The sequence below is a fragment of the Corylus avellana genome, chromosome 5 (assembly GCF_965113065.1).
Source record: "Corylus avellana chromosome 5, dhCorAvel1.hap1.2, whole genome shotgun sequence".
NCBI lineage: Eukaryota > Viridiplantae > Streptophyta > Magnoliopsida > Fagales > Betulaceae > Corylus > Corylus avellana.
Genome location: NC_142494.1, coordinates 30,351,843 through 30,377,433, shown reverse-complemented (window position 1 = coordinate 30,377,433; position 25,591 = coordinate 30,351,843). Strand labels below are relative to the sequence as shown.

At 37.7% G+C, this 25,591-nt stretch overlaps 4 protein-coding genes across 11 annotated transcripts; 1 reads left to right on the top strand and 3 right to left on the bottom strand.

Moving 5' to 3' along the window:
• Nucleotides 1-625: 625 nt before the first annotated feature.
• On the bottom strand, nucleotides 626-4,173 carry LOC132181237 (protein SIEVE ELEMENT OCCLUSION B). The gene is made up of 7 exons (XM_059594361.2): nucleotides 3,342-4,173; nucleotides 3,029-3,133; nucleotides 2,475-2,923; nucleotides 2,273-2,385; nucleotides 2,051-2,193; nucleotides 1,462-1,950; nucleotides 626-1,365 (listed from the first exon to the last, which is right to left on the bottom strand). Exons 1-7 carry the CDS (start codon nucleotides 4,119-4,121, stop codon nucleotides 721-723), a joined length of 2,724 nt encoding a protein of 907 aa, XP_059450344.2. The 5' UTR covers nucleotides 4,122-4,173; the 3' UTR covers nucleotides 626-720.
• Nucleotides 4,174-7,987: 3,814 nt separating this feature from the next.
• On the bottom strand, nucleotides 7,988-11,917 carry LOC132183378 (protein SIEVE ELEMENT OCCLUSION B). 2 transcript variants are annotated; one of them, XM_059596808.2, is made up of 7 exons: nucleotides 11,212-11,917; nucleotides 11,004-11,111; nucleotides 10,102-10,550; nucleotides 9,807-9,919; nucleotides 9,573-9,715; nucleotides 8,969-9,460; nucleotides 7,988-8,861 (listed from the first exon to the last, which is right to left on the bottom strand). In XM_059596808.2, the coding sequence occupies exons 1-7, from the start codon at nucleotides 11,866-11,868 to the stop codon at nucleotides 8,217-8,219; spliced, it is 2,607 nt and encodes an 868-aa protein (XP_059452791.2). In that variant the 5' UTR covers nucleotides 11,869-11,917; the 3' UTR covers nucleotides 7,988-8,216. The 2 variants fall into 2 exon arrangements, with proteins under 2 accessions (XP_059452791.2, XP_059452792.2); XM_059596809.2 differs by having other exon boundaries at nucleotides 11,004-11,108.
• A 3,243-nt stretch (nucleotides 11,918-15,160) lies between these two features.
• On the top strand, nucleotides 15,161-21,373 carry LOC132181083 (bromodomain testis-specific protein). Of its 7 annotated transcripts, XM_059594143.2 has the most exons (10): nucleotides 15,167-15,406; nucleotides 16,882-17,216; nucleotides 18,199-18,324; nucleotides 18,614-18,658; nucleotides 18,770-18,823; nucleotides 19,378-19,467; nucleotides 19,621-19,679; nucleotides 19,977-20,057; nucleotides 20,704-20,854; nucleotides 20,927-21,373. In XM_059594143.2, exons 1-10 carry the CDS (start codon nucleotides 15,244-15,246, stop codon nucleotides 20,996-20,998), a joined length of 1,176 nt encoding a protein of 391 aa, XP_059450126.1. In that variant the 5' UTR covers nucleotides 15,167-15,243; the 3' UTR covers nucleotides 20,999-21,373. The 7 variants fall into 7 exon arrangements, with proteins under 7 accessions (XP_059450128.1, XP_059450131.1, XP_059450125.1 ...); XM_059594148.2 differs by lacking the exon at nucleotides 20,927-21,373 and having other exon boundaries at nucleotides 15,162-15,406; nucleotides 19,977-20,109; nucleotides 20,704-20,836; XM_059594142.2 differs by having other exon boundaries at nucleotides 15,164-15,406; nucleotides 20,704-21,373.
• Nucleotides 21,374-22,134: 761 nt separating this feature from the next.
• On the bottom strand, nucleotides 22,135-24,997 carry LOC132182783 (28 kDa ribonucleoprotein, chloroplastic). The gene is made up of 4 exons (XM_059596124.2): nucleotides 24,295-24,997; nucleotides 24,074-24,175; nucleotides 23,071-23,349; nucleotides 22,135-22,461 (listed from the first exon to the last, which is right to left on the bottom strand). The coding sequence occupies exons 1-4, from the start codon at nucleotides 24,793-24,795 to the stop codon at nucleotides 22,390-22,392; spliced, it is 954 nt and encodes a 317-aa protein (XP_059452107.1). The 5' UTR covers nucleotides 24,796-24,997; the 3' UTR covers nucleotides 22,135-22,389.
• Between the last annotated feature and the right edge of the window lie 594 nt (nucleotides 24,998-25,591).

Genomic DNA, 25,591 nt, shown 5'->3' with positions numbered 1-25,591 from the left:
AAAACTAGTAGTGTATCCGCACATCATGCCCATTCACTATCACAAAATGCTTTGAGCTAAAAATCAGAAATAGGAGGATAAAAAAGTCATTGACAAGGAGCAGATTTGAGGTCATGAAGAACCTGATAGGTTGCGCGAAGGTGTGCCTAGTGAAATTGATCCATATATTGGCTTAGAATATGAATGGAAAGCAATATCAAGAGTCAAGACGCGTAATAGTGAAGTAAATTAAATGTCCAATGAGCCTTCAACCTATTTTAACAAACAAAAATCCAAAATTAATCAAACCGGCGACTTGCTATTTGCTAAGAACATTTGTAGAGAGCTTTTGCCTTGATCGGTACCAATAGCTATCGAAAGGTGTTCATGCTGTAACATTCAAAGTATACAACCTTTTATATAATCATAATATATATCTTCATATATATATATATATATATATATATATAGTAAAATGCCTTTGATATAATCATCATCAATACGTACAATATTACTTTTATTTATAACGTCGACATTGAATGGCAAACATTAGCAGCCAGGAAGTGGCTGCTAATTAATCAGATCACATCTCTCACTCGAATCTCGTTACATAAAAAAAAAAAGAAGAAAAAGAAAAATACACACAATTTTTATTTAGAACAAGCTAGCTAGCATTGTACTCAAGCAAATGCTAGCTGCCAACTTAATTAGCTAGAAGGATTTTTTGCAAGTGGCCGGGGTTTAGTATAGTATGGCCGGAATGTCTTCCTCGTGGCAGCAGAGGAAAGTGGTATACTCCTCCATGTTGTGGTGACACTGAGGGCACTTCATGCTCACCGGAATCCTTCCAGCGTTGCGGGAGAACTCGAAGCGGCTGCAGGGGTATTTCTCACCATGACGCAGGTCATGGTGGTTCTTGAAAGCCACATCAAAACCCTGCAACGCCACATTCGCCTTCCACGTTTCATAATCTACCAAGGTGGTCAAAACTGTGTTCCCATGCCCATTCACCACAATGCTAGACCCTTTGCTCAGCACAGCCCATCCACCCTCTCTGTCGTAGCTAAGCAGCCTCTTTATCCCGTGCATCACCGGGTCCAAGTGGTCGTCAGCCTTGTCTAGCTGAATCTTGGAGAACAGCATGCTCTCAAGTCGGGTCCAAAAGAACCACACCATGGCTGGGTCTTGCCAGCAGGAACTCAGCTTCTCCAATGTGATGGTCTTTATGATTCGCTTCACTTGCTCCCTTTTGCTCCCCTTTCCCACATAGAACATCTCTAAGGGTAGGCGTTCCGCCGATGCAACTGAGCGTGCTGAGCTTGTAAACTTCCGAATCCACTCAATGTCGTCCCCTCCATACATGAAAATGTATTTTCCATCTTTAATCTGTTATAATTACCAAAATCCCAAATGTTAATTATTATTTGAGCATTTGTCTACATTAATTAAGTGCAATTAAGTTAATTTTGCATATATACTTACCCAATTCAGTATTGTCTGGTCAATGCCATCCACCAGCAGCTCAAGCCTCCAAGTCTCTTCCCTCCACAGCGCTTCTTCTCTTGAGCTAGTGAAAGGAAAGGCATTGCTTACCCAAATCCACATCATGTGAATTGCATTGGGGGAAACCACCTTTCCTTGAGGGTCCAATACCACAAGGATAGGCTTCTTCTTCAAGTGCCACTTCTCCTTGATGAACTTGACCACTGGCTTTCCTATCAAGGAGGGGTGCACAGTGTACCATGGCATTGTAGACTGCATGTTCTGAAATTGTTTTTCAATGGAGTCAACCCCTGTGGTCGAACTGTCCACAACCGGTATCCACACAAGCTCATACTGACTCTCTAGCCTCGTTGGGTGGAGCCTGGACTCATTATAAATTTGTTCAAGAATAGAAAGCTCATCTTGAGAGATGTTCAGCCCTGAAATGAGCAATAACACGTTCTTCCTCCTAAGAACATCTATGTTAACCTGGTTTTTCCAAACAATTACAGAAAATTAATTAATTACAAACTTATAAGTATAAATTAAAACTTCAACCAACAGTGGTCATGTGTTCAGAAGAGCCGACCCTTTTCTTGGTGGGGCCATCAACAAGTGGCTGCGGATCATCCCTAGGGTTAATCAAGGCCCTGAGAACCCTCAAGTTATCAATGTGAATTATGTCAAAGAGATTGACAAGCATTTGAAAATATTCATCGTCCCTCTTCCCCTCTGCATCAAAAGAGATTGACAAGCATTTGGAATTATGGCATTGCATTGCATTCATGGTTTATAAAAATCACTTACGTACCTATGTATTGGTAGCACTTTTCCAGCTGCTCCTGAAGATGGTCACGCATGTTTTTGAGCTTGTGAGCCAGGGTGGATAACTCCCAATGTGCTTCTGTGGTGGACATCGCAAACCTGCAGGAATCGCGTAGCAACGGTAAAAGAAAGCTGTTAAAATTCTTGTATGTAATTTTTAGGATTTGAGGATGGAGGGAAAAACATACTCGTAACCCATGCTATTGAAGCTAGTAATCTGAGTTGCGCAGGCCACAATGCTCCTGACAGTCCAATAGACAGCTGTTGGAATAAGGGCTATGGCTGTGGTTAATGCAGATACCTCTGGCGCGATATACGCGGAGGGTAGTTCTTTAAACTGAACAATACAACGGGTCACTTCCAATATGGCATCGATTAGATTGTTAAGTGCATCGAACCGGGGTTTCAACGCACTTGCGCGTTCAATTAGGCCAGGCACCTGCCTCAGGAGCGCCATTGCTTTAGCAAGCTGGTTTGTTGAGTAAATCTGGGCAAGGAGAAAAAATTCTCCATAATGCAAAGCAAAAGCAGCTAAGGTCAACACCAACTTAGCATCCCAATCAAAGAGTGATAGCTGGTGAAATATTGAGAGTGTTGTTTGATGTGCATCCGCGCCACTCAGAGCCTTGTATGATATCTGCAATTCATATATATACATTATTTGAAAGCGTTAATTAATGTACGTTCTTTAATTAGCACATGCGCCTTGAAAATTTTATAATCATCATTAATTTGTTTTAACCTCGCAGGAAATTCGATCAATTGTAAATGACAGTGCATCAAGCATGGCAAGGAAACCAGCTTGGTGGGTCCTTTCTTCAAAGCTTTCAATTTGTGCTTCGGTACCCTGCAGTAAAACAACACCAACAGTAATAATTAATTAGGAAACACCACCTAGGAAAGAAAACTGATCATAAATTGACACATTTTAGATTTTACGGGTGAGGATTTACTATTTATAGAGAATTGAAACTATGGTAAATAGAAATAATTAATACAAAATGGTAGCTACGCAAGATATATGTATATCATTTAAAAAAGGATTAGTATTATACCGTTGTAATGAGGGTACTAGGATTCAGAGTGGCACGTTTAAGAATGTCCTCAACAAGATAGAGAACGGGTTTGGTATCAACTACTCGACCATCTGGAGCGTGGGTGGCCTGAATTTGCTTCACCATCCAGTTGTCATCGGACAATGTTAGCATGTTGCCTCGGTCACTTTTGAGCAGTTGCTGCATAGAAAACGGAGCCACTTTTCCGGGTTGCTGGAAAGAACCCATCTGCAAAGGACCCAACTGCTGGCTTGGCTGCTGTAATACGTTGCTGGGTTGCTGGTAAGAAACCAGTTGGGTGGGTTGCTGCAGAGAACCCAGCTGGCTCGGTTGCTGGTAAGAACCCAATTGGGTCGGTTGCTGCAGAGAACCCAGCTGGCTCGGTTGCTGGTAAGAACCCAGTTGGGTCGGTTGCTGCAGAGAACCCGGTTGGGTCGGTTGCTGCAGAGAACCCAGCTGGCCAGGTTGCTGGTAAGAACCCAGCTGGGTGGGTTGCTGCAGGGAACCCGGCTGGCTTGATTGCTGGTAAGAACCCAGTTGGCTCGATGGCTGGTAATTAGAACCCAGCTGGCTTGATGGCTGGTAAGAACCCAGCTGGCTTGATTGCAAAGAACCCAGTTGGGTGGGTTGCTGCAGAGCACCCAGTTGGGAAGCTTGCTGCAGAGCACCTACCTGGCCTGTTGGTGGCTGCAACGCATTGGTGCCCCGGGAGGGTTGCTGAGCAGAGCTGGTAACATTGGGTTGCTGCAAAGTACCGGTGGCTCCCAACTTGGTATCCATTGGAGTTGAAGGCTAGAAAGTAGTCAAGGTTGAGAGGGTATAGAGGAGAAGAAGATGAGTTGTGGTTTTTGATTGCGATTTGGGTGGAGTATTTATATAATCATCAGAAAGGGAATAAAGTGCGGGCATCAACTTAATTCCTTGCTTCAATTGCAGTGTAAAACCATTGAACGTTAAGTAGAAGCCTGTCTCATGCCTCATGGCTTCTTTGTCCAGCATCCTGAAGCAGTAGAGTAACTTGCTGCAGGATCCTCTATTCAGCATGATGCATGTTACCATCGGTCTATAAATTGAATTAGAAAATTAATAAAGAATAAAGTTGCTTTGGATTTTATTTTCTTGGAGGATTAATTAATGTATTTATCAAATTAGGAAACGAATATATAGTATCAATAGATTCAAATGATCACGGCCGTCATTTTTAACCAATGAGAAACATGTTGAAGGCCAATGCTGTGGGTTAATTGGCTTCCTTGCTTGATTCCTACTTTTGCTTGTAATGCCAGTTGAGAATTTTTGTCCCTAATTAAGCCAAAACGTGAAAAAAGGGTGGAAAAGAAGGATTTGATTCCTTGCTTCTGTCTTGTGCGTGTACAAATGGAGATTTAGTTTAGCAATAAAGCAAGATTACAGAGATTAATTGACCCTTTAACGTACACTACCTGGTCCCCCGGCCAGGATTATGGATAGTCCTACGCTTTTTTGGTCGTACCCTGCAATAAAACCTGTCTGATTTGTGAATCTGTGATTGTACTCTGTAGTTCGACTTTGGAATTGTGATAATGGCTTTGTTGGGAATGTAATTGACTGATTCAATATATAGAGTCACTCTTTAAGAAGAAGAAAGATAAAGAAAGAAGACAAACTTTGTATTATTTGTTTAAGCGTTAATTAATTTATAAAATTTATATTAATTTTCCTATTAACTTAACCTTTTAGGATAAGGGCATTTACAATGGAGTAGCCAAATTTTTATACAAAATAGCTCCTCAAAAATCACTTTATCTAGTTTAGCTAACAAATTTTTAAAGACCTTTTACATCCGATTAGTTATATTTTTATCTATATCATTTATATATATATATATATATATATACTCTTTATTGATTCTATCTTTATTTCTTTTCTCAAATTCGTATTTCACTCTTTATTTTTTCAATGGTAATTCGTTTAGCACAATAATTTTTCAACGATTATTATTTTTCAAATAATCATTTTTGTAACTATAATATTTTTGAAACCGTTGTATTTTATAATAATTATATTTTTCAACGGTTATCGTATTTGCCAGCGTTAAGTATGAAAACCATATTCTCATAATAATGTCAATCATATTTATGAAATATTTTTTTATTCAAAATTGTGAAAGAATATTTTCATAACGATCCCTTGAAAAGTGGTAAAAGTTTTGGAAAAAAAAAAAAAACAAAGAAGAGAAACAATAAAAAATAAAATGACTCCATTGAAAAATGCTGCTACATGTAGCATTTTTTTTTTTTTTTTTGGCTAATCCAATCAAATATCCATTTTGCATTTTTTTTTTTTTTTTTTATGGCTATTCTAATGTTGAAAGTTTTTTACTAATCTAATTAGTCATTTTAAATAAAAGTACCATTTGATTATTCCATTGTAAAAGTTGTGATTTAACATTATTCTCTCGTGATAGCTCATACCATACACTTCTTGAGATGTATACAATTCAAAGTCCAATGGGCTTAACTACTTAACTATTAAAATGGGTATAACTACTCAAACTAACCAAACAATGAGAAATTTTTGGCTTTCATTTTTTTGTCCATCTCCGTACAAGAAATGAGATTGACAAATCCATTATTAAATATGTGGGATCCATGTGTGGTTCGATCTTACCGATTTAATGGTAAATTTACAAAAGAAATAGACAAGAAAGTGAACTACAATTACAGCAGAATGGTCTACAACGACCCAACTACCCATAACCAGACTTTACATATTCCAAACCTTTAAATCATCTTACCCACAAGGTGTTATCCTAATGTCTCATCCCCTTAACTATTGGTTAAGTCAAGAAAAATGCCGCTTAGCATTCTCAACTATTTATCTCTTAACATTCTTATCTATGTGGCACATTCTCATACATCCAGATTACATACAGTGAATTGAATTTCAATGAGGTTGTGGCACAAAACTCATTTTTTGTGCCCTCCATTTAAACATCAACACCTCAGCCTACTGCACCTTAAGAAAATAAAACAAAAACACCCAATAACACCCAAATCCACTGAAAAATTAAAATCTCACCTCACGCATGTTTCTTTCCCTCTCTTTTTTCTCTTATTCTCAGATGATTCTCTTTCAAATTTTACTGCCACTGGCTAAACCTACCACCACTGCCGCGCACCCCACACCGGCAACTAAACCCCACTGATGCTGCTCCTCCGCCGAACTCCAACATAGAGTTGGTTGCAATGACAACAAATTAAGAGTAGAAAACATAAGGAGAGCACTCTGCTCCAATATCCCAACTCACAAAATGCACTCATTATTAACCAATTTAATCAATTTTTTTTTAACAAAATTCTAATAAAAGGCAAAAAGATGAGGAATGAGAGAAACATATTTGTGTTGAATTTTTTTTTTTTTTTTTTTTTAAAAAAAAGGGAATATGCTGCATTTCCTCCCCTAGTTCTTCTCACATCCTCCCACAATTTAAAATTATCATCGGATCTGCGGGCCATATGGGTTCCACATATGGACCCTAAAAGATCTAATGGTAATTCTAAAAAGTGGTAGAATAGGAGAAGAACCGATGGATCGAGGATGTACAACACATCTCATAAAAACGCTATAAGGAAGCACGCATGGTAGTATTCCCAATGCTTTGGGAAGCATTAGAAAACCTATTACATGATATTTTTTGTGGTTTTTTTTTTTATTTTTTAGATTTTTTATTTTAATATATATAAGAAAGGGAATGGGCTATTGAGTATATATATGTTGCTTGTAGTAAAATATTTTGTAAGGATATCATTTTTCAACTATATATAGGCTAGCTGCGCGCCTTTTGTATGTGTATCTTTTTGCCCATTTTGTAAAATGTAATGTGTATATAAATGAAAAGTCTTCCTTTTTGAAATGCATCTCTAGAGACTAGAGTATATATATATGTTGGATTTAGTATTTACGACTCTTTTTGCCTAAGACTTGGCGTGATTTTTCCAAGTTCAAGCTTAAGCTTGTTAGTTATCTTCTAACTTTGCTTCTCTCTCTTTCTTACCTTTCTTCGTGGAAATGAGGGTGAGATTCCAAGGCGACGTCATTTGTGATTTCCCTTGCTCTATGAGCGTATTAATTCCAGGCATTGGCTTTTTTGAAACTTTACATTACTTGATTACTTTACTAATTATAAATTAGCAGGTTGTCAAGATTTGGAGCGAGTATTTTTGTTGGAAAGATACCAATTAAGTGAATGACTCGCATTGTCAAATTCGTACATATAAATAACAGTTGTGATTTTGCAGTACTAATATTCATTTGGAAACTGTGAGTTTACGTTTGATGACAAATTAATAAAGATATTGGAAGATATTTTATTTCTTTGTCTCAGATCATTCTTTTATGATTCCCGTTGTATTATTACTCTATAGTTAGTATTTGAAGTAGTAATTAATCAATCCAACTAATTATCAATTAAGTAGTATATAGGCACTACAAGCAACGCTCCAAGTTAAATATCGATCGAATGGTGTTGAACAGCCTTTTATATAATCATAATATCATTCATATATAGTAAAATTCCATTGATATATATATATATATATATATATATATATATATATATATATATATATATATTATCAAGGGATGATCGATTATACATCATATCATATATATAATATTACTTTTATTTATAGCATCATCAAATGGCAAACATAAGCGGCCATAAAGTGGCAGCTGATCATCAGCTGACATCTCACACTCGAGCCTCTCATTACATAAAAAAAAAGAAAAAGAAAAAGAAAAATACACACAACTTTTATTTTGAATTAGCTAGCATCGTACCCATTCAAATGGCTGCTAGCTAAGCTATAGCTAGAAGGAAATGTAGGACGTGGTTTAGTACATTATGGCTGGAACGTCTTCCTCATGGCAGCAAAGGAAAGTGGTAAATTCCTCCATGTTGTGGTGACACTGAGGGCACCTCATGCTCAAAGGGATCCTTCCGGCATTGTGTGAGAACTCGAAGCGGCAGCAGGGGTATTTCTCACCATGACGCAGGTCATGGTGGTTCTTGAAAGCCACATCAAAACCCTGCAACGGCACATTCGCCTTCCACATTTCATACTCCACCAAGGTGGTCGCAACCGTGTTCCCATGCCCATTAACCACAATGCTAGACCCTTTGCTCAGCACAGCCCATCCACCCTCTCTGTCGTAGCTAAGCAGCCTCTTGATCCCTTGCATCACAGGGTCCAAATGGTCGTCAGCCTTGTCTAGTTGAATCTTTGAGAAGAGCATGCTCTCAAGGCGGGTCCAGAAGAACCATATGAGGGTTGGGTCTTGCCAGTAGGAGCTCAGCTTCTCCAAAGCGATGGTCCTTATAACTCGCTGGACTTGCTCCTTTTTGCTGCCCTTTCCCACATAGAACATCTCTAAGGGTATGTTTGCAGCCGTTGCAACTGTGCGTACTGAGTTTGTAAATTTCCGAATCCACTCAATGTCGTCCCCTCCATACAAGAAAATGTATTTTCCTTCTCTAATCTGTTAATTACCAAAACAACACACAAATCCCCAATTAATGTTTGATTAATAGCTTTGAGCGTTTGTCTACAATTAAGTGCAAGTTTATATATATGCATACTACTTACCCAATTCAGTATTGTCTGGTCAAGGCTATCCACCAGCAGCTCAAGCCTCCAAGTCTCCTCCCTCCAGAGCGCTTCTTCTCTGGTGCTAGTGAAAGGAAAGGCATTGCTGACCCAAATCCACATCATGTGAATTGCATTGGGGGACACCACCTTTCCTAGAGGGTCTAGCACCACAAGGATAGGCTTATTCCTCAAGTGCCACTTCTCCTTGATGAATCTGACCGCTGCCTTTCCTATCAAGGAAGGGTGTTGCACCGTGTACCATGGCATTGTAGATTGCAGGCTCTCAAATTTGCTTTGTATGGGGTCAGTCAACTGGCTCGAAGGGTCCACAATCGGTATCCACACAAGCTCATATTGACTTTCTAGCCTCGTTGGGTGGAGCCTGGACTCGTTGTAAATCTGTTCCAGAATTGAAAGCTCGTCTTGGGAGATGTTCAGGCCTGAAATGAGCAATAACACGTTCTTCCTCCTTAGAACGTCTATGTTAACCTGGTTTGTCCAAAAAAAAAAAAAATTATAGAAAATTATAGAAAATTAGAAACTTTGTATATGTTCAAGCAAAAGTAAAGATAGTGATGATCATATGCTCAGAAAAACAAACCCTTCTCTTGGTGGAACCGTCAACCAGTGGCTGCACATCATCCCTAGGGCAAATCAGGGCCTTGAGAACCTTCATATTGTCGAGGTGAATCATCTCGAAGAGTTTCACAAGCATGTCATAAGATTCACCGTCCAGCTTCTCATCTGCTCAAAAGGCATATATATGTTCAATGAAGGCTTCTTATGTATGGCACTGCATGGTTTGTAACACATATAGAGCATAAAAATCACTTACTTATGTGTTGGTGGCACTTTTCCAGCTGCGTATTAAGATGGTCACGCATGTTTCTGAGATTGTGAGCCAGGGTGGATAACTCCCAATGTGCTTCTGTGGCGGATATCGCAAACCTGCAGGAACCACCAATGGCAAAACCGCAAAAGCTGTTAAAATTATGCCAACATATAAAATATTTAATTGGAATGGGACTAAACTGTCTCAATTATTTTAATACCATATTAAATGATTATTTATGCCAACACATAAAATATTTAATTCAAGATAGCGTATTGGGATAGAGAGAAAAACTTACTCGTAACCCATGCTAGTGAAGCTAGTAATCTGAGTTGCGCAAGCCACGATGCTCCTGATAGTCCAATAAACAGCTGTTGGAATATGGGCTATGCCGGTGGCTAGTGCAGGAACATCAGGTGTGATATACATGGATGGTAGTTCTTTAAACTTAACAACACAGTGGGTCACTTCCAATATCGCCTGGATTAGATCGTTAAGTGCATCGAAGCGAGGTTTCAGAGAGTTTGCGCGCTCAATTAGGCCAGGCACCTGCCTCAAGAGCGCCATTGATTTGGCAAGCTGGTTTGTTGTGTAAATCTGGGCAAGGAGCCAAAATTCTCCATAATGCAAAGCAAAAGCAGCTAAGGTCAACACCAACTTAGCATCCCAATCATAAAGTGATAGCTGTTGAAATATTGAAAGTGTTGTTTGATGTGCATCCGTGCCACCCATGGTCCTGTATGATATCTGCAATTCGTACATTATTTGAATGCGTTAATGTACTAATAATATGTGGGAAAGTATTATCTAGCTAGGTCATGTATCAAAAGAGGAATGCAAGAAATCACATTTATGTTACCCATTTATCATATCTATATCATATCGGTTGTATTCAACATACCCGTCAAACTAACTCTTACATCAGTCTTTATTATAATAATAATAATAATTCTATGAGTTGATTGTGGAATAAAAATGTAAAACATAACATTACTACATTACTGAACAACAGAATCAAGTACCAATTGGTAATGCATGTTATATTGACCAAGTGAGATAAAAGGAGTGACAAAAGTGTGGTATATATATAGCATGAGTGGTATATATCATAAATGAGAATATTCTATTTTTTTTAGAAGAATATTATGAGTTATATATCATATGCTGTATGAAGATTTTGTAATCATCATTAATCATAACCTCGCGGGAAATTCGGTCAATTGTAAATGAGAGTGCATCCAGCAAGGCAAGGAAGCTAGTTTGGTAGGTCTTTTGCTCCAAGCTATCAATTTGTGATTGGGCACCCTGCTGTAAAACACAATTAAGCAGTAATAATTAGAATGAAAACAACGACGATACAAAATTATATTTATTAATATTACAAGGATTAGTGTTAATTAATTAATACCGTTGTAATGAGGGCAGCAGGAAGAGTGGCACGATTAAGAATGTCCTCAACAAGAGAGAGAAGGGGTCCGATCTCAACTACTCGGCCATCTGGAGTGTGGGCGGCCTGAATTTGCTTCACCATCCAGTTGTCGTCGGACAATGTTAGCATGTTGCCCCGGTCACTTTTGATCAGTTGCTGCATAGAAAACGGAGACATTTTTCCGGGTTGCTGGAAAGAACCCATCTGCAAAGCACCCAGCTGCTGGCTAATTGGTTGCTGGTAAGAAACCAGTTGGCCGGTGGGTTGCTGCAGAGAACCCAGCTGGCTCGATGGCTGGTAAGAACCCAGCTGGGTGGGTTGTTGCTGCAGGGAAACCGGCTGGCTTGATTGCTGGTAAGAACCCAGTTGGCTCGATGGCTGGTAATTAGAACCCAGTTGGCTCGATGGCTGGTAATTCGCACCCAGCTGGCTCGATGGCTGGTAATTAGAACCCAGCTGGCTCGATGGTTGCGGCAGAGCACCCAGTTGGCCCAGTTGGGAAGCTTGCTGCAGAGCACCTACCTGGCCTGTTGGTTGCTGCAAAGAATTGGTGCCCCGGGAGGGTTGCTGAGCAGAGCTGGTAACATTGGGTTGCTGCAAATTTCCGGCGGCTGAGGCTCCCAACTTGGTATCCATGGAGTAGGAAATGAAGGTTAACTAGAAAGAAAGCAGTACTCGAGGTTGAGGAGAAGATGGGTTGCATGGTCTTCAATGTGGGTAGCCTATTTATAGATAACCATGAGAATTGAGAAAGAGAAAGGGAATAAAGTCGGCATTGCCAGCTGCATCAACTTCCTTGCTTCAGTTGTACGTAGTTAAAGTGTTAAACCCATTGAACGTTAACGGGAAGCCTCGCTGGCTTTTTGTGGGCCTCCTGTCTCAAGGCATCCTCTTTGTCCTGGATCCTGAAGCACTGGTAGACTAGTAGTAGTAGTAGTAGTACGATCTGCCGTTTGCGTCTTCAATTCCTCGGTCACTTTATGATGCGGGTTGTCTGAAGTGGGTCGGGTTTGGCCCATTTGTTTTCCATGTTATGGGTCCCTAAAGCTCGGTAGAATATACAGTATCACTGGGTTCAGATCATCACGGCCGTCAATCGGAACCAGTGAGAAACATGTTGATGCCTGATGCTGTAAGTCAGTAAGTGTTTTGCTTCCTTACTTGATACTTTCTTTTGCTTGTAGTGGTAGCTGAGAATTTTTGTCGCGTGAGAGAGAGACACAACGTGAAAGCGAAAGAAGGATTTGATTCCATGATTTTTGTTTCTTACGTATGTTAAAGCAAATTTAGTCCAGTAGTACAGATTTATTTTTTCCTTTTTCTTTTTCTTCATAATTTTTTTTTTCTCTTTATTCCTTTTAATATATACGTAAATGTTCGAGTATATATATATATATATATATATATATCCCTTTCCTCCAATTGTAAGGGATATTTATTTTTTATTTTTTTTGAATAAAATTGTTAGGGATATTTACTAAAAAGTAAAATGTCTCTTATATTCATGTCAAATTTTACAAAAATACAAATATACTCTTAATTAAAAAATTAAAATTTAAAAAGTCTAAAAAAAGAAAAGAAAAACTAAAAAATAATGTGTTGATTCAAATTATGAATTTACTGGAAATTTTCTTTTAGTTCCCCCAATCCTTAATAGGCCTCTATTGCTTCTAGTAGAGATCGGTGGTTGGGAAGAAAATCTCCCCGTGGGCTCCGTTTCTTTACACTTATTTACAATATGCTATCATCTACTCACCATGTGACACGTGTGCATACCATTTTTTGCACCTAGGAATAAAAGGAGAAAGAGGGACTTTGTTTTTTTATCCTCTTTCTTCCCATCGACTTGATTCTCCACGTATCACTCACGTCTCTATCCCTCTCAGAGACTCATCTCTCTCTCTCTCTCTCTCTCTCTCAATCTCACTTTGACAACCCTCTCTCCTCATTTCTTGAGGACCTCACTCAATACACTCATTCATAGACATTAGAGGCAAATTACTATTATATGTTTTATCCACATATAAAATGTCAACTTAAACATTAGAGAGTTCTTGGCCTCAACTGAAAACACCCTTGTTTTGTAAGAACATCATTGCCATACATAAAGTCCTCTCATAGCTCAACCATGAAGAAAAAATGCTCCCTAGCAAATGCTTGGAAGAAGAAAAAAAAAAAAAAAACAACGCATCAACAGGTGATATAGAGCAATTAGAAAGCTGAAGGGGCTCAACTTTCATGTCCAGCCCATCTTGCTCCCGGCCATTTTGCTGTAAGACCCACGGTGTCATCGTGGGTTCTGTTTTTTTATTTTTTTATTTATTATTATTATTATTTTTTTACTATTTTGGTTTTTTTAGCTCATTATGTTATGATTTAATAAAAAATTATAACGGAAGATATGCAAGGATAACATTGAAGAAGGCCTTATTATAATTCATGAGTACGTTGAGTTTTTCCTTCTATTTATTTTCACACTTTTAGAAACTACTAAAATTTTATTTGTTGGAATTCGGGAGAAATGTTAATTTTTTAAAACCAAATAGAAAAAAATAATAATTTAACATAGAATTAAAACACCGTAAAAAAAGTATGAACTCTCTAACAACAAATTCAAAATAAAAATTATTGTGCAAAAAATACACCGCATCAGAGGTGGCCTAGAGACTAGACAGAGATGGCATTTCTCTTTTAGGATTCAACATATTTCATCGTTAAAGCATGCTTAATGCTTATTGCATCCAAAGCTGAGTAGCATTTCTCGAGTTAATATTCTTTCAAACTTCTAAAATTTGTTAATGTTACCCGATAACCAAAAATAACTTCCACATCATATATATATATATATATATATATATATATAAAGTACATCCTAGGCGTGGTCGGCCACCCCAAGAAGAAAAAAAAAAAAAATCATTTGAAGCCATTGGTTTATATAGATTACATACAATGAATTACAATTGAACAAACATAATTTTATTGGGTAACAACAGAATTAACTAACTAAAGCCCGACTAGCCCATTCCTATCGAACTAAAACCCAGCCCATGTCTTTCTACATCACACTAATCCATGCGGCCTCAGCAATCTAGCAAACTCGAACCATGACAAGATTTTGGTGCGATCTATAATACCCAGATTGAGGAATATTAGACTTATAAATAATGTGACTCTTAAAATAAGAAATGCTAAGCTTATAAATAAATTTTACAAAAAATTTTTTATAAACTAATGTGACACAACAACATAATTTGATATAAGATAAGTTTAAATTTTAAAAAATTTAATCATATTATGTCACGTTTATTTATAAAAATTTGTTTCTAAACCAAATACTCTCAGTAAGGTACCTGGCAAAGATACGGATTTCACGTGACTCTTTGTTTTTATCGTATTGATTGAGTCGACAATGGAGCAAAGGTTTACTAAACATTTTCAAGTGTTCATTTTGTCGCGTCGAAGAGACAAAATGACCAACAAACTCAGCAGACTCACTATGATGACAAGGATCGAGATTTGGAGCCATCGTTTGAAAGATTTGAACTGAGACTGTTTTTGCGCATGGATAGATTAACTCTCAAATGAAATGAACGGTTAGAATTTTCAAATATGAGAATCTTGGGAGATCTGTTTTTCCATGGATCATATCCTACTACTGCACAGTACAATCACATGCATGCGCTGGTGTCAGGGACCAGGGTTAAAGAGCAACACAAGGGCAGTGAAAGGGGTACGTGTCAACAGTAGAATGGATGGAATTTGGACTAAAACACACGTCTCCACATTGGAATGAATGGTTAATAAGAGTCCATACATTTAAATTTAATAATCCCAATAAAAAAGGATTTCTTCATCCATCTCTTTTGGACTTTTAAAGGTTTTCTTTTTCTTTTTCTTTTTTTTTTTCAAATTTTATCTTTTTGCGGTGGTTAGTGTCGTTTTTTTAAGTTTTTCCCAGAGCAGCGGTTACGTCGGTTAATTTCCTACTTATACAATACAGCCTGTCGTCCTATGATACATACCGAGTTAAATTCATTTCCCTTCTGGGAAAATTTGAAATCCCGTACGCTTTTGTGGGACAGAACAGAAGCACCCGAACTCCGTCCCGTTTCGTTAACCCAAAGCTTCGCTCGTGTCTCCTTTGGCCAAACTCTCCGTTTACATTTCCGGTCACGTAAACTCTCTCTCTCTCTCTCTCTCTATGTCTCTCAATTATATGTTTTGGTTTGGATTGGGTGATTTTTTGTTTTTCTCAGTTTAAGTTCTGCTGTGTTGCCGAGAAAGTGCGGGACACGAGAACTGGCTTCTAGTGTACTAAAATTTAGAACAGTTTTCTTTCTGGTTCCTTTTTTTTTATTTATTATTATTATTTTTTTTTTACTTTTGCAATTGATTTTCTCACGTTGAACAAATTGTTAGGCTATTATATTTCCTACATTTTCTAAGCAACCAAAGGGATAGTTAGGGCTCACGGGGTTATGAAGCGAATTATTCATGTATATTAGTGCATTAAATATGTTATCCAATAAACCCTAATTTCGGGTTGATCTCTTGCTCGCTTGCGTCTTTTGAGCACTATCAAATCCTAGAAACGCTAGTTAATTTGGAGTTTAACTTCATGCAATGTTTTGTTATATGGGCTTGCTCTATCGATCTTTGCATTTTCTTCTCAATTTGTTGGATTATTTTTTTTGTGCGTGTGGAGCGGCTGTTGTTAGAGAAGAATTGAAGTATGAACTCTACTATGACAGTACAGGGTCAAGAAGAACATGGATGTAATGGGGGGTTATGTGAATTTTCAGAGCTAGATTTTTGAGTACTAGTGATTCGGTGATTTGAGTGTGGGCAAGTGAGATTTGAGAATATTGGTTGTAGCTAACTGGGAGGGGGGCTGGAGTTCTCTGCACAAAATAGCCTGTCTAGAGTTGAGAATTGTGATTTCGGCTTGCTATTTGTAAATGTTTTGAAGAAATGTTAAGACCGGGTGGTGAGGATATAATATGTTGGATCCCATACAAAAGGTGAAAGTTTGAAGTAAGGTCGTTCTATCATGTGTTGTCTTATCATGTTGGTTCCTCACTTCCTTGGAAGAGCATCTGGAGAGTTAAGGCTCCTTCAATAAGATTGTGTACTCCCCTTCTCTGCACTTTTAATAAGATTGAATTATATATTAAAAAAACAATGTTTTTTATTTTAAAAATATATATAAAAGAATGTTTTTGGCAATAGAAATGACTCATACAAGTTGCGTGTGAGTTTCATTTTCTATTTTTGCCTCCTGCATCACTAGTGAACCGTTTACTTCTAGTGTGTCATTAATTTTGGCACTAACCAGTGATGAGGTCACTAAATAGCAATGGTTATTTTTGAAGCAGATATCAGGTGCTCGACAGAGCATCATTACACATAAGATTCTGTGCTGTAAAAGGGTGTAAGAAATGCGTATGTGTTTGTTATTGGTAGAGAAAAAGATTTTCTGAGTAGGAGTGTTACTGTGACATAAATTGTAAGGTGTTGCAATTTTCCTTTAAATTTTTTATATTCATGTATTTTTATTTTTCCCATAAGTATAAGGGACTTTCATTGAGCTCTTTCCCGGACCAATCATCATTTAGTTTTCCTTTAAACTCTAGTTGTCTTGTGCTGCAGTGGCTTTTCTTGTTATGTCAGAAGCTTCAAGGGGGATGCTCACTGGAGCTGAACACACTAATGTAGGACCAGATTACTTTGGTTACTATATAGGTAAAGTAGTGGAGCTCTTATCACAGGATGATGATTTTCTGCCTTTTGCTTCCCAATCATTCGACTTATCTGCAAAAAAAAGTGGGGAGGTCATAGGGAACGATACAACTGAGCCCAGCAAGAATGTTTCTGGTTCTTTATTTAGTAACAGCATAGGAACTGGACTTTCAGACTTAAAAAAAGAAAGATTGAAGGTATTGCTGCGGCAGGGGGTGATTGTTCTGTCACCACAAGTTGATGAGGTATGTTAGGTTTCCTACTCCATTTTGTGTAAATGGAAGATGGAAACGGACCAGCTACTTCAAACTAAATGATTATGTAAAAACTTGGACTTTGTAGTTTGTACAATGATGTCTGAGAACAATCACCAAGTCGTGTTGCTTGGGTTCTTAAGTTGTTATAATTTAGTTGGGATAACCTATGATGGGTGGCACCTTATTAAGATTGATAGTCTCACTCATCATAAATTACAGTGGTGGGGATTTATAACAATGTAGGCTTTTTAATAGATTGGGCCTCTTGTAGGAGAGATAATGAGGTCAAAAGTATAATTGAGTGCTTCTTTTCATTAAAAAAAAAGAAAAAGAAAAAGAAAGAAAGAAGATAGAGGGAGAAGAAGAAAAGAAGAAATGATCATTGTTTTCTAGATCATTGTTTTCTAGATCATTGATGCAAAACCTATTCACATAGAAGTAAACATATAAATCATTGTACTCCACTTATTCAAGCAGTATTGGGAAGACGTTCACCTTTATAATTTGTATGCTTATTTAATGGTTTGGCTTCATAAAGGTCTCACTTTATTTTGTGATAATGAGTTAGGACCCCATCAATCTTAATGATTATCCTAATTTAGTTTTATTGTTGTTCATTTGAAAGAAAGTTAAGTGGAAGCATCTGAATGAAAGATAGAATGTGTTATGTATTTGAAGGTCCAAACTTCCAATTATTCATTGAGATGATAACGGCCCCTATCATGCAAGATTTCATTCCTTAAGATGTAAGAGACATCAACGTATTTATAAAAACTATTGAGCTCTGTATTTCCTGTGGATCATGTAATACTGTAGTACTTGGAATGTTGAAAGTTTTATTTTTTTTTTTATTTTTTTTTATTCCATTTGTTTCTCACACTGGATCAATCTACCCTTGATACCACCAAGCCCTGTCAAGTAGAGATGTTGTTTTGTAGAACTTTGTAATAACTATGCAATGCAAACGCAGATGCTGGATCCTATTCTATCTCTTGTTCAGTTACATGCCCAAGTAAGAGGGAGAAAGTATCCATCGAGTCATACAGGTGCAGCATATGATGGTGATGCAGGGCAGGTTCCGCATAAGAAACTCAAGGTTTTCTCTTCTTCCTCTTTGATCAGCATCTCTGTGCATGTTGGTCCTGTCAATCACTGTATTTCAAGAGTATCAAAGAGGCTGAATACTCAAATTAGTTAAGATAAAAAGAGTTGTTTGTGGAAATAATGCCTCATCACAAACTTATCCATGATTTCTTTTTTTGTTGCCTATGCTTTCTTTTATTTTAGGAATATTTTTTCTTGTTCTTTTTACTATGTTCTAATAATTTTTGTTTCCCATGAAAAATTAGTTATATAGATTGCTTATTCTTGATTGGCGTTTCCAGGTTACAGAAAGCCCTAGGGAGAGTGCTTGTCTGGAGGTGCCTAAGGTGACTATTATTCTCATTTTAAGTCTTTTATCTTCTATACAGTCGGACATTCACACCCATATACATTAATTTTAGTGCTCTGTGTAAGACTTTACCATCATTTATAAACAGGGAAAGGAGTCTCATTTGGAATCAAACATAGGCTTTGAGGATGACAATGGAGAGGTGGCTACACTTACTTTGATATCCAGTTTTAGAGAAATTTCTTGGCTGTGTATTGTTATGTTCTATTAAAGTGATATATTACATCTGGTTGAGAAGAGAATTGGATAGGAATTGCACAATGTCTTCCTCCCTTTCTCTGCCGCCGCGCCCCCCCCCCCCCCCCCCCCCCCCCCCCAACACACACAGACGCTGCACTCATACACATGCATAAACATTTACACACTTTAAGTTCAACTTGATGTTTGTTTACTTGCTTAGTTCAAACTTATTTTGTGCAATTTAAAATATGCTTCTATTTCGTGTTGGTACACATCATTGGATCTTGTGAAATTTGACTTTCACTCTTTTCTTGGACTTCTTTGCTTAAAAAAGATCATTTTTTAGGTATTAAGTAAAAATGCAACAAGAGTTTACTTATATTAAGAAAAAAGAATAAGAGAGAGTAAAAGATTTGCTTACATGGTAAGGGGTGGGGGTGGGGATAGTCTTAGGTTCATCAGCAACTTGATTAAATGGTCTCATGTTTTATTAAGTTTTTATGCATATTTTTGCAGGTGGATAATGTTTTGCAGTCCTTTCTAGAAAATGATAGCTTGGAGTTTGAGGAGATAGTGAAGAAATATTCTGATGAACTATCTGAAACAGTATTTTTCTGAAATCCTTCTCTAGAGTACAAAGCATGGCGTATTCTTGAAATCATCTATGGTTATGTAACCAGCACTTTTATATTGGGATGTGGCATTGAATTCAAATTATGTTCAATAATAGCTGAGTTTAGGTTGTTGTGTTTTTTTTAGTTAAGGCACATGGAGCAGCAGCTTGAGGAGCTTCTTGATACTGTACTGTCCAGTTGCAGGTATGTTGTGCTCCATTTAATGGGTTAAGGAAAAAAAGGTCGGTTAATTATTGCTCTTTTTTTTTTCCTCTCTCTCAGCTACTGCCGCATTTGATTGCATCTTAAATACTCTTTGAAAATGTTAGGCCTCTAAGGGTTATGATGTATTTTTGATTGTTGACAATTAGACTAGGGAACTGTTTTGGGTTGTGGATGGTTTTGTAAAAACACACTCTAATCCTCATGTTAGAGGAATGTTGAATTCAGTAGAACTAACTTTTTTTTTTTTTTTTAATGATGTCGGGGAACCTCTCCAAGGCAGGGCCCTTCAGACTCACCCATGTATAGTAAACCCCGGTCCCGTACACCGCACCCTCAGAAGTTTCCCTACACGGACTGGTTAAGTCACTAGCTTTACCCCATATGGTTGTGTGTGTGTGGGTGCTTAATAGTAAGTATATGTTCAATTCCCTTCTTTCTGTTAAGCATTAAGACCATATTTTTATCCTAAAAAAGATAGTTGATAGATTAGAGGTGATTTCTGTCTCCCTCCAACCTTGAAAGCCATGCACTTTTATGAACATAACTGAAATTTTCTCTTCATTCACAATGTAATAGATGGGATCTAGAATAATGTAGAAATATCTCTTGCTGGTTATAATGCTAGTAGATGTTACAAAATATATGCTTATATAAGCTGAAGTGTTAACTTATGTTATTTCTGGCTTATGTTTGAAAAGAAAAACAGAAAAAAGAAATGCTACATTATAGCTTTGGGGCTTTAACAGTTTTATCCTTTATCTTTATATCACCAAGTATTTTGTGGGTGAATGCTTTTTGCAGCTTAGGCCATATATGCACACTCTCTCTCTCCCTCTCTCAAGAAAGAAAGAAATTGCAGAATGTGAATCCTCCCCCAAACGAACCCCACCTAATGCATAACCTTATGAAATGAATAAACAAAGGGCGCAGCCATGAAATGCAATTCAAATGTTGTAACTTCAATATGTAATACTTGTCACAAACTTTCAACTTGAATTTACAGGCCTATGACTCTTACTGAGAAGCAGCAGCTCCGTAAACTGGTCCAGAAGCTACCACCAAAAAATCTTGACCGCATAGCAGAAATCATCCGACGTGGCAAGCCAACAGAAGCACAGTCGTGTGAAGAAATTTTAGTCGACCTCGAAAAAGAGGTAAATAAAATGCGTGAACATTTTATATGGATTTTATTTAGAATCTCTAATCCTTCAAAGAATGTTGTACAGGATAATAGAACACTTTGGAGACTGTACTACTACGTTGAAGCAGTTGAAAAGGCCAGAGTGCTCGCGTTGTAGCTCAATCTTTCTCATTAGTGTCAATAGTCTCGGAAGTCTGCCATGTGATCACAGCACAGTGTAGCTTAATCCCAATGAAGCGGTGTCGTACCTTTATGAGATGAAATGGCCCAGTGAGGGCCACATTCTGTTTGTAAAATCTTAGTCAATAGAGGATCAGATTTTCTTCATACCCCGAAAAAAGGTGTAAAGGTATTGACAGTCATAATGACTCATCACAATTATTTTTGTAGAGACTTTTAGTGAAGGGCTAAGAGCCCTCTAAATTCTATTTGGATTAGTCATATTGTACTTTTATGTAAAATGGCAAGTAAATGAGAAAGTGTCCCCACATCAAATTAACCATTTAAAATACATTTTGCATTTTAGAGTTCACATATCCATGTAATTTATTTACTATTTCTCTCAACCTCTCTCGTTCTTTTATATTTTCTTCTTTCCCTCCAACGATTTTTGCCTCTCCCTCCCCTCTCTCTCCTTTCAAGTAACGCTTTTTGTCATTGATTATTAACGTCGACTCTCTTTCGATCTAACTGGCTGATTTTTAAAAAAAGTTGGATGAATAGAGGAGAGGAGAACACAAATTGACGCTCTTTTGATCTCGTTGCATTGCAATAGGGCAGCCCATGTAAGAGCCTATCCGGGCAGGTGAGGCTCAGGCAGGCTCTCACATGCGCTATAAAATGCCTTTATTGCACGAGATCTCTATATACCTTTATTTCTATATACCTCTATTGCACGAAATCCGTATTCAAGCCCAACAAATGCAATGATGATGAATTAGCTATCATGTCACAAAAAAAAAATGTAATCCTCTTCAGCACGACCCAAAATATAACCATTGGACTGCGCAGTTTGTCCAAATGTGACCATTGTTTGCATATTACTGTTTGCCTTGCCAGCAAAAAAATAAAATAAACACATTTCATGCTGGGGATGTCTTTTCATTGCCTTATTGATTATGCAACAGTGTCAAACATTTGGAACTATGATCCGAAATACTAGCAGAGAAAAAGATATGAAAGTGAAATTATTTTGTTCTTCACACGGCTTCAGAACAGCCCATATGAGAGAGCTTATCACAGTTCCCATTAGATCGGGAATACTACGATTTTCTCAAGTGAAAAATGACCAGATGAGGATAAAGTGACAATTATACTTACTGGACTGATAAGATGTAATTACCAAGAGAATATGGAGATCAATTCAGAGACAAAACAAACAGACAAATGGAAACGAAATCAGACTGGAGAAACTTCAAACTTCTAACACAAAACTTTCCTCACTCTCCTTGAAAAGGAAACAACTAAAAAAAAATGATGGAATTCCATCTTCCAAAAGTATTATACTAAGCTTGAAGAGTTAAGGTGAAGTCTTGACTTGCAATCCTTTCAAATCGAAAATGATCGACGCCTTGGTCGTTCTTCAGCAACATTTACCCTGATTGCTCTGCCATCCAAAGTCTGCACCCCCAATGAAACATATCACAGGTTGTTTGTCATCAAGAAAAACCTTTAGCAAGAAGCTAACTTTTTGCCACAGATGCGAAAAAGGCATGCTTTAGGTTAAAAAAACAAACAAAACAAACCAAAAGCTTTGCGTGGGAACATACAGTTCTAAATTAAAAGAGGGTTTTTAAAGACATATTTTGTTGACTCAAAGAGAGAAATGCTGCCAGTGTGTACCATGCACTTGAATTTGAACATACTAATATCCATCTCTTACCCAAGAAAGAAAAAAAAAAAAAAAAAAAACAACTCATCCATAGATAGATCTCCCTACCATTTGAAATTAATGTCCACAAAATTGTTAAATTACCAAGAGCTATGTCTCAAATTAAATTATACTCAAGTAGACTATAAATATCCATGACTACTCAAAGATGCTCAGATGGTGCATAAAAATGAAAATAATGCAGCATTAGATCGATCACCTAAATAATAGCTTTAGGATAACAAACAAAGATTTTGAAACAAGCATATGACTATTGACCTCAAATCTTGGTGGCTCTCATTTTGCTGCAACCAGAAAATATAATTCAACTTTAGAATGAAACAGGGTATAGAAGTAACCTGTCCATCAAGAGCAGCAATGGCATCTTGCAATTCTGTCTCACTAGACATTGTAACAAAGCCAAACCCACGTGAACGGCCTGTTTCCTGGTCGCTAACTACCCTGGCATTAACCACCTTTCCATGTTCACTAAAAACCTGCTCCAGACGAGCATCATCCACTTGCCATGGTAGATTACCAACATAGATTCTGAAAGAAGGTTCATTCACTCGAGCTCGTTCTGGCCGTGATCCTCTAGGAGCAGCCTTGTTTACAGTTAAAATCCTTCCGTTTATATCCTGTTTAGCAATGCATGCAGAATTCAGGTACTTGGATATTACAATTATAACATTTGATATTCAGCAAGCATGGCCATAATGAGAAGCTCATCTAAATCTGCAGGCTACTCACAGAACTATATCAGTTTCAGAATATAAGCCTCCGATTTTGAGAAATCTGACACATTTCCACTCTCCTATTCGTTCCATGCACCCATTACACGGCTCTCACAGACGTCTTTTAGGAGACGCATCTCAGCAGGTAGCAACACACTAATTTAGACCATTTGAGTGAAAAGAGTAGCACTGTTTTATATTATTCTTGATGTGCTGGTGTGCTATTAGATTGCGGTTACACCACTAGGGACACAGGTATGTACTTTGCCCTTGATTGTATCTCACTCCCCAAAGCAAGCGTGCAAGAGCATGTAAAGTCGCAGAATAAGCCATTTAAACAAGCGTCCTCAATAAGATTTGCATAGTAATAATACTATCGAGGCTATAAATGCGAAGGATTAATAAATGAAATGGTGGCACAAAGACACAGAAGGAAACCCATGAAATGTGACAGACATCAAATCAAGCTAGACCAGGTGCCTTGAACTCATAAAGGTCATGCTTGCGAATTCTAATGAAGAACAAAATGCCAGTATTTGCTATTTACTCGCTTAGAATTTGATTGTTCAAAGATGACAAAGTTCATGCAATAAACTAAGTTTTCAACATCAAAAGAAGAGCAACTCACATAACCGTTGAACATCTCCACAGCCTTCTCAGCTTCTTCAACAGTACTCATAGTGACAAACCCAAACCCTCTACTCCGATCTGTTTCCCTATTGTAAATCACCTACAACAAAATCAGTAAATTAATATAATTCTATATCAGAAAATTCCCCATCTTCCAATTTTACTCTCTCTCTCTCTCTCACACACACACACAAAAACCAACAAAAATGCATACTTTACCTCAGCAATCTCAACAACTCCAGCTTCATTAAAGACCTCAGCTAATTTCTCACTATCCATATCATAAGGCAAATTACCCGCAAAGAGTTTGGCCTCTTCAGGTGGCTCAGGATAAAATTCTTCAGTCCCACCCAAAACCCCTTTTCCAGAACTCTCTTCTCCACCTCCCCAACCATCACCGCCATCATCAGTAGCAACGCTAGCTACTGTCTCCCCCAACCCTTTGGTCTCCCAACTCGAACCCTCTTCTCCGTCCTCTACAACTTGTTTCTGCCCCCCTTCTTCTTCCTCTTGTTGAGCCCAGTCTGAGGTCTGAGCCACAAGTGGGACAACCTGGAAAGGTGAAGACTTGTATTTAAGGGAGACCAATGAATAGAAAGATGGTGAGGATAAGAGCGAGATGTGTGGGAGCTTGATGGATTTTGAGGGAAGTGAAAGAAATGGGTATTGTTTTTTGGTGGTGAAGAGAGCTGGTGCAGAGATTAAACAGCTTTCAGCCATTGATAATGGCTTAAGGAGAGGGGTGGCTGGAGAGTGAGAGAGAGAAGATAAGGAGTTGTGGGAAAGAAAAGGTAAGAGGTTGTTCGGTGACAATGTCACATACAGCTTGGAATGGTCCAAAGTCTGGCTTAGGATTTGCAGATGGAGATAATTTTTTCCAAATTCCGGAATTTAGGGTTTAGATAATGCAAAGGGGGACACTCGTTGCCAATCACATGCAATCGATGGACTATAAAAACTAGTACGGTCGTAGCAAATGGGTCGGTCCATAGGTAATTATTTGTTATTATTTTATCTATGTGAAATAGAAATGGAAATTGTTTTTGTAATTTTAAGAATAAGAGTGATTTTTTTTTTTTTTTTTCTTCTAGTCAAATAAGCGCAGCGAGTTATAAGAAATCAAACAACAATATAGGGGTAGGGACTCCAACAATAAAACCCAAGCAAAACATGTAGTATAAAAATAGATAAAGAATCAGACAATAGGTAATGGTTTCGTTCATGACCCCAAAAAAATCATAAACAAGCCGAGCTTTTTTAAGGGTCGCACAAGGCGATGACAAACAGCAAAAGAATTCAGTGAAAAGTTCCATGCAGTAGACGCAACAACCACCGTTAAGTGATTGTTGCGAAGAAGACACTGCAGATAACAGAGTCAAAGCTATTGAAAGATGATCGCCAAGAATAAAAATCTCTTCCACAAGAGTGATTTGAGTTTTTAATGTATTTGTTTTGCTAATAGAAAACAAAAACACAAACAAACATGACCACAAACCATTTTTATCACGTCATAGGG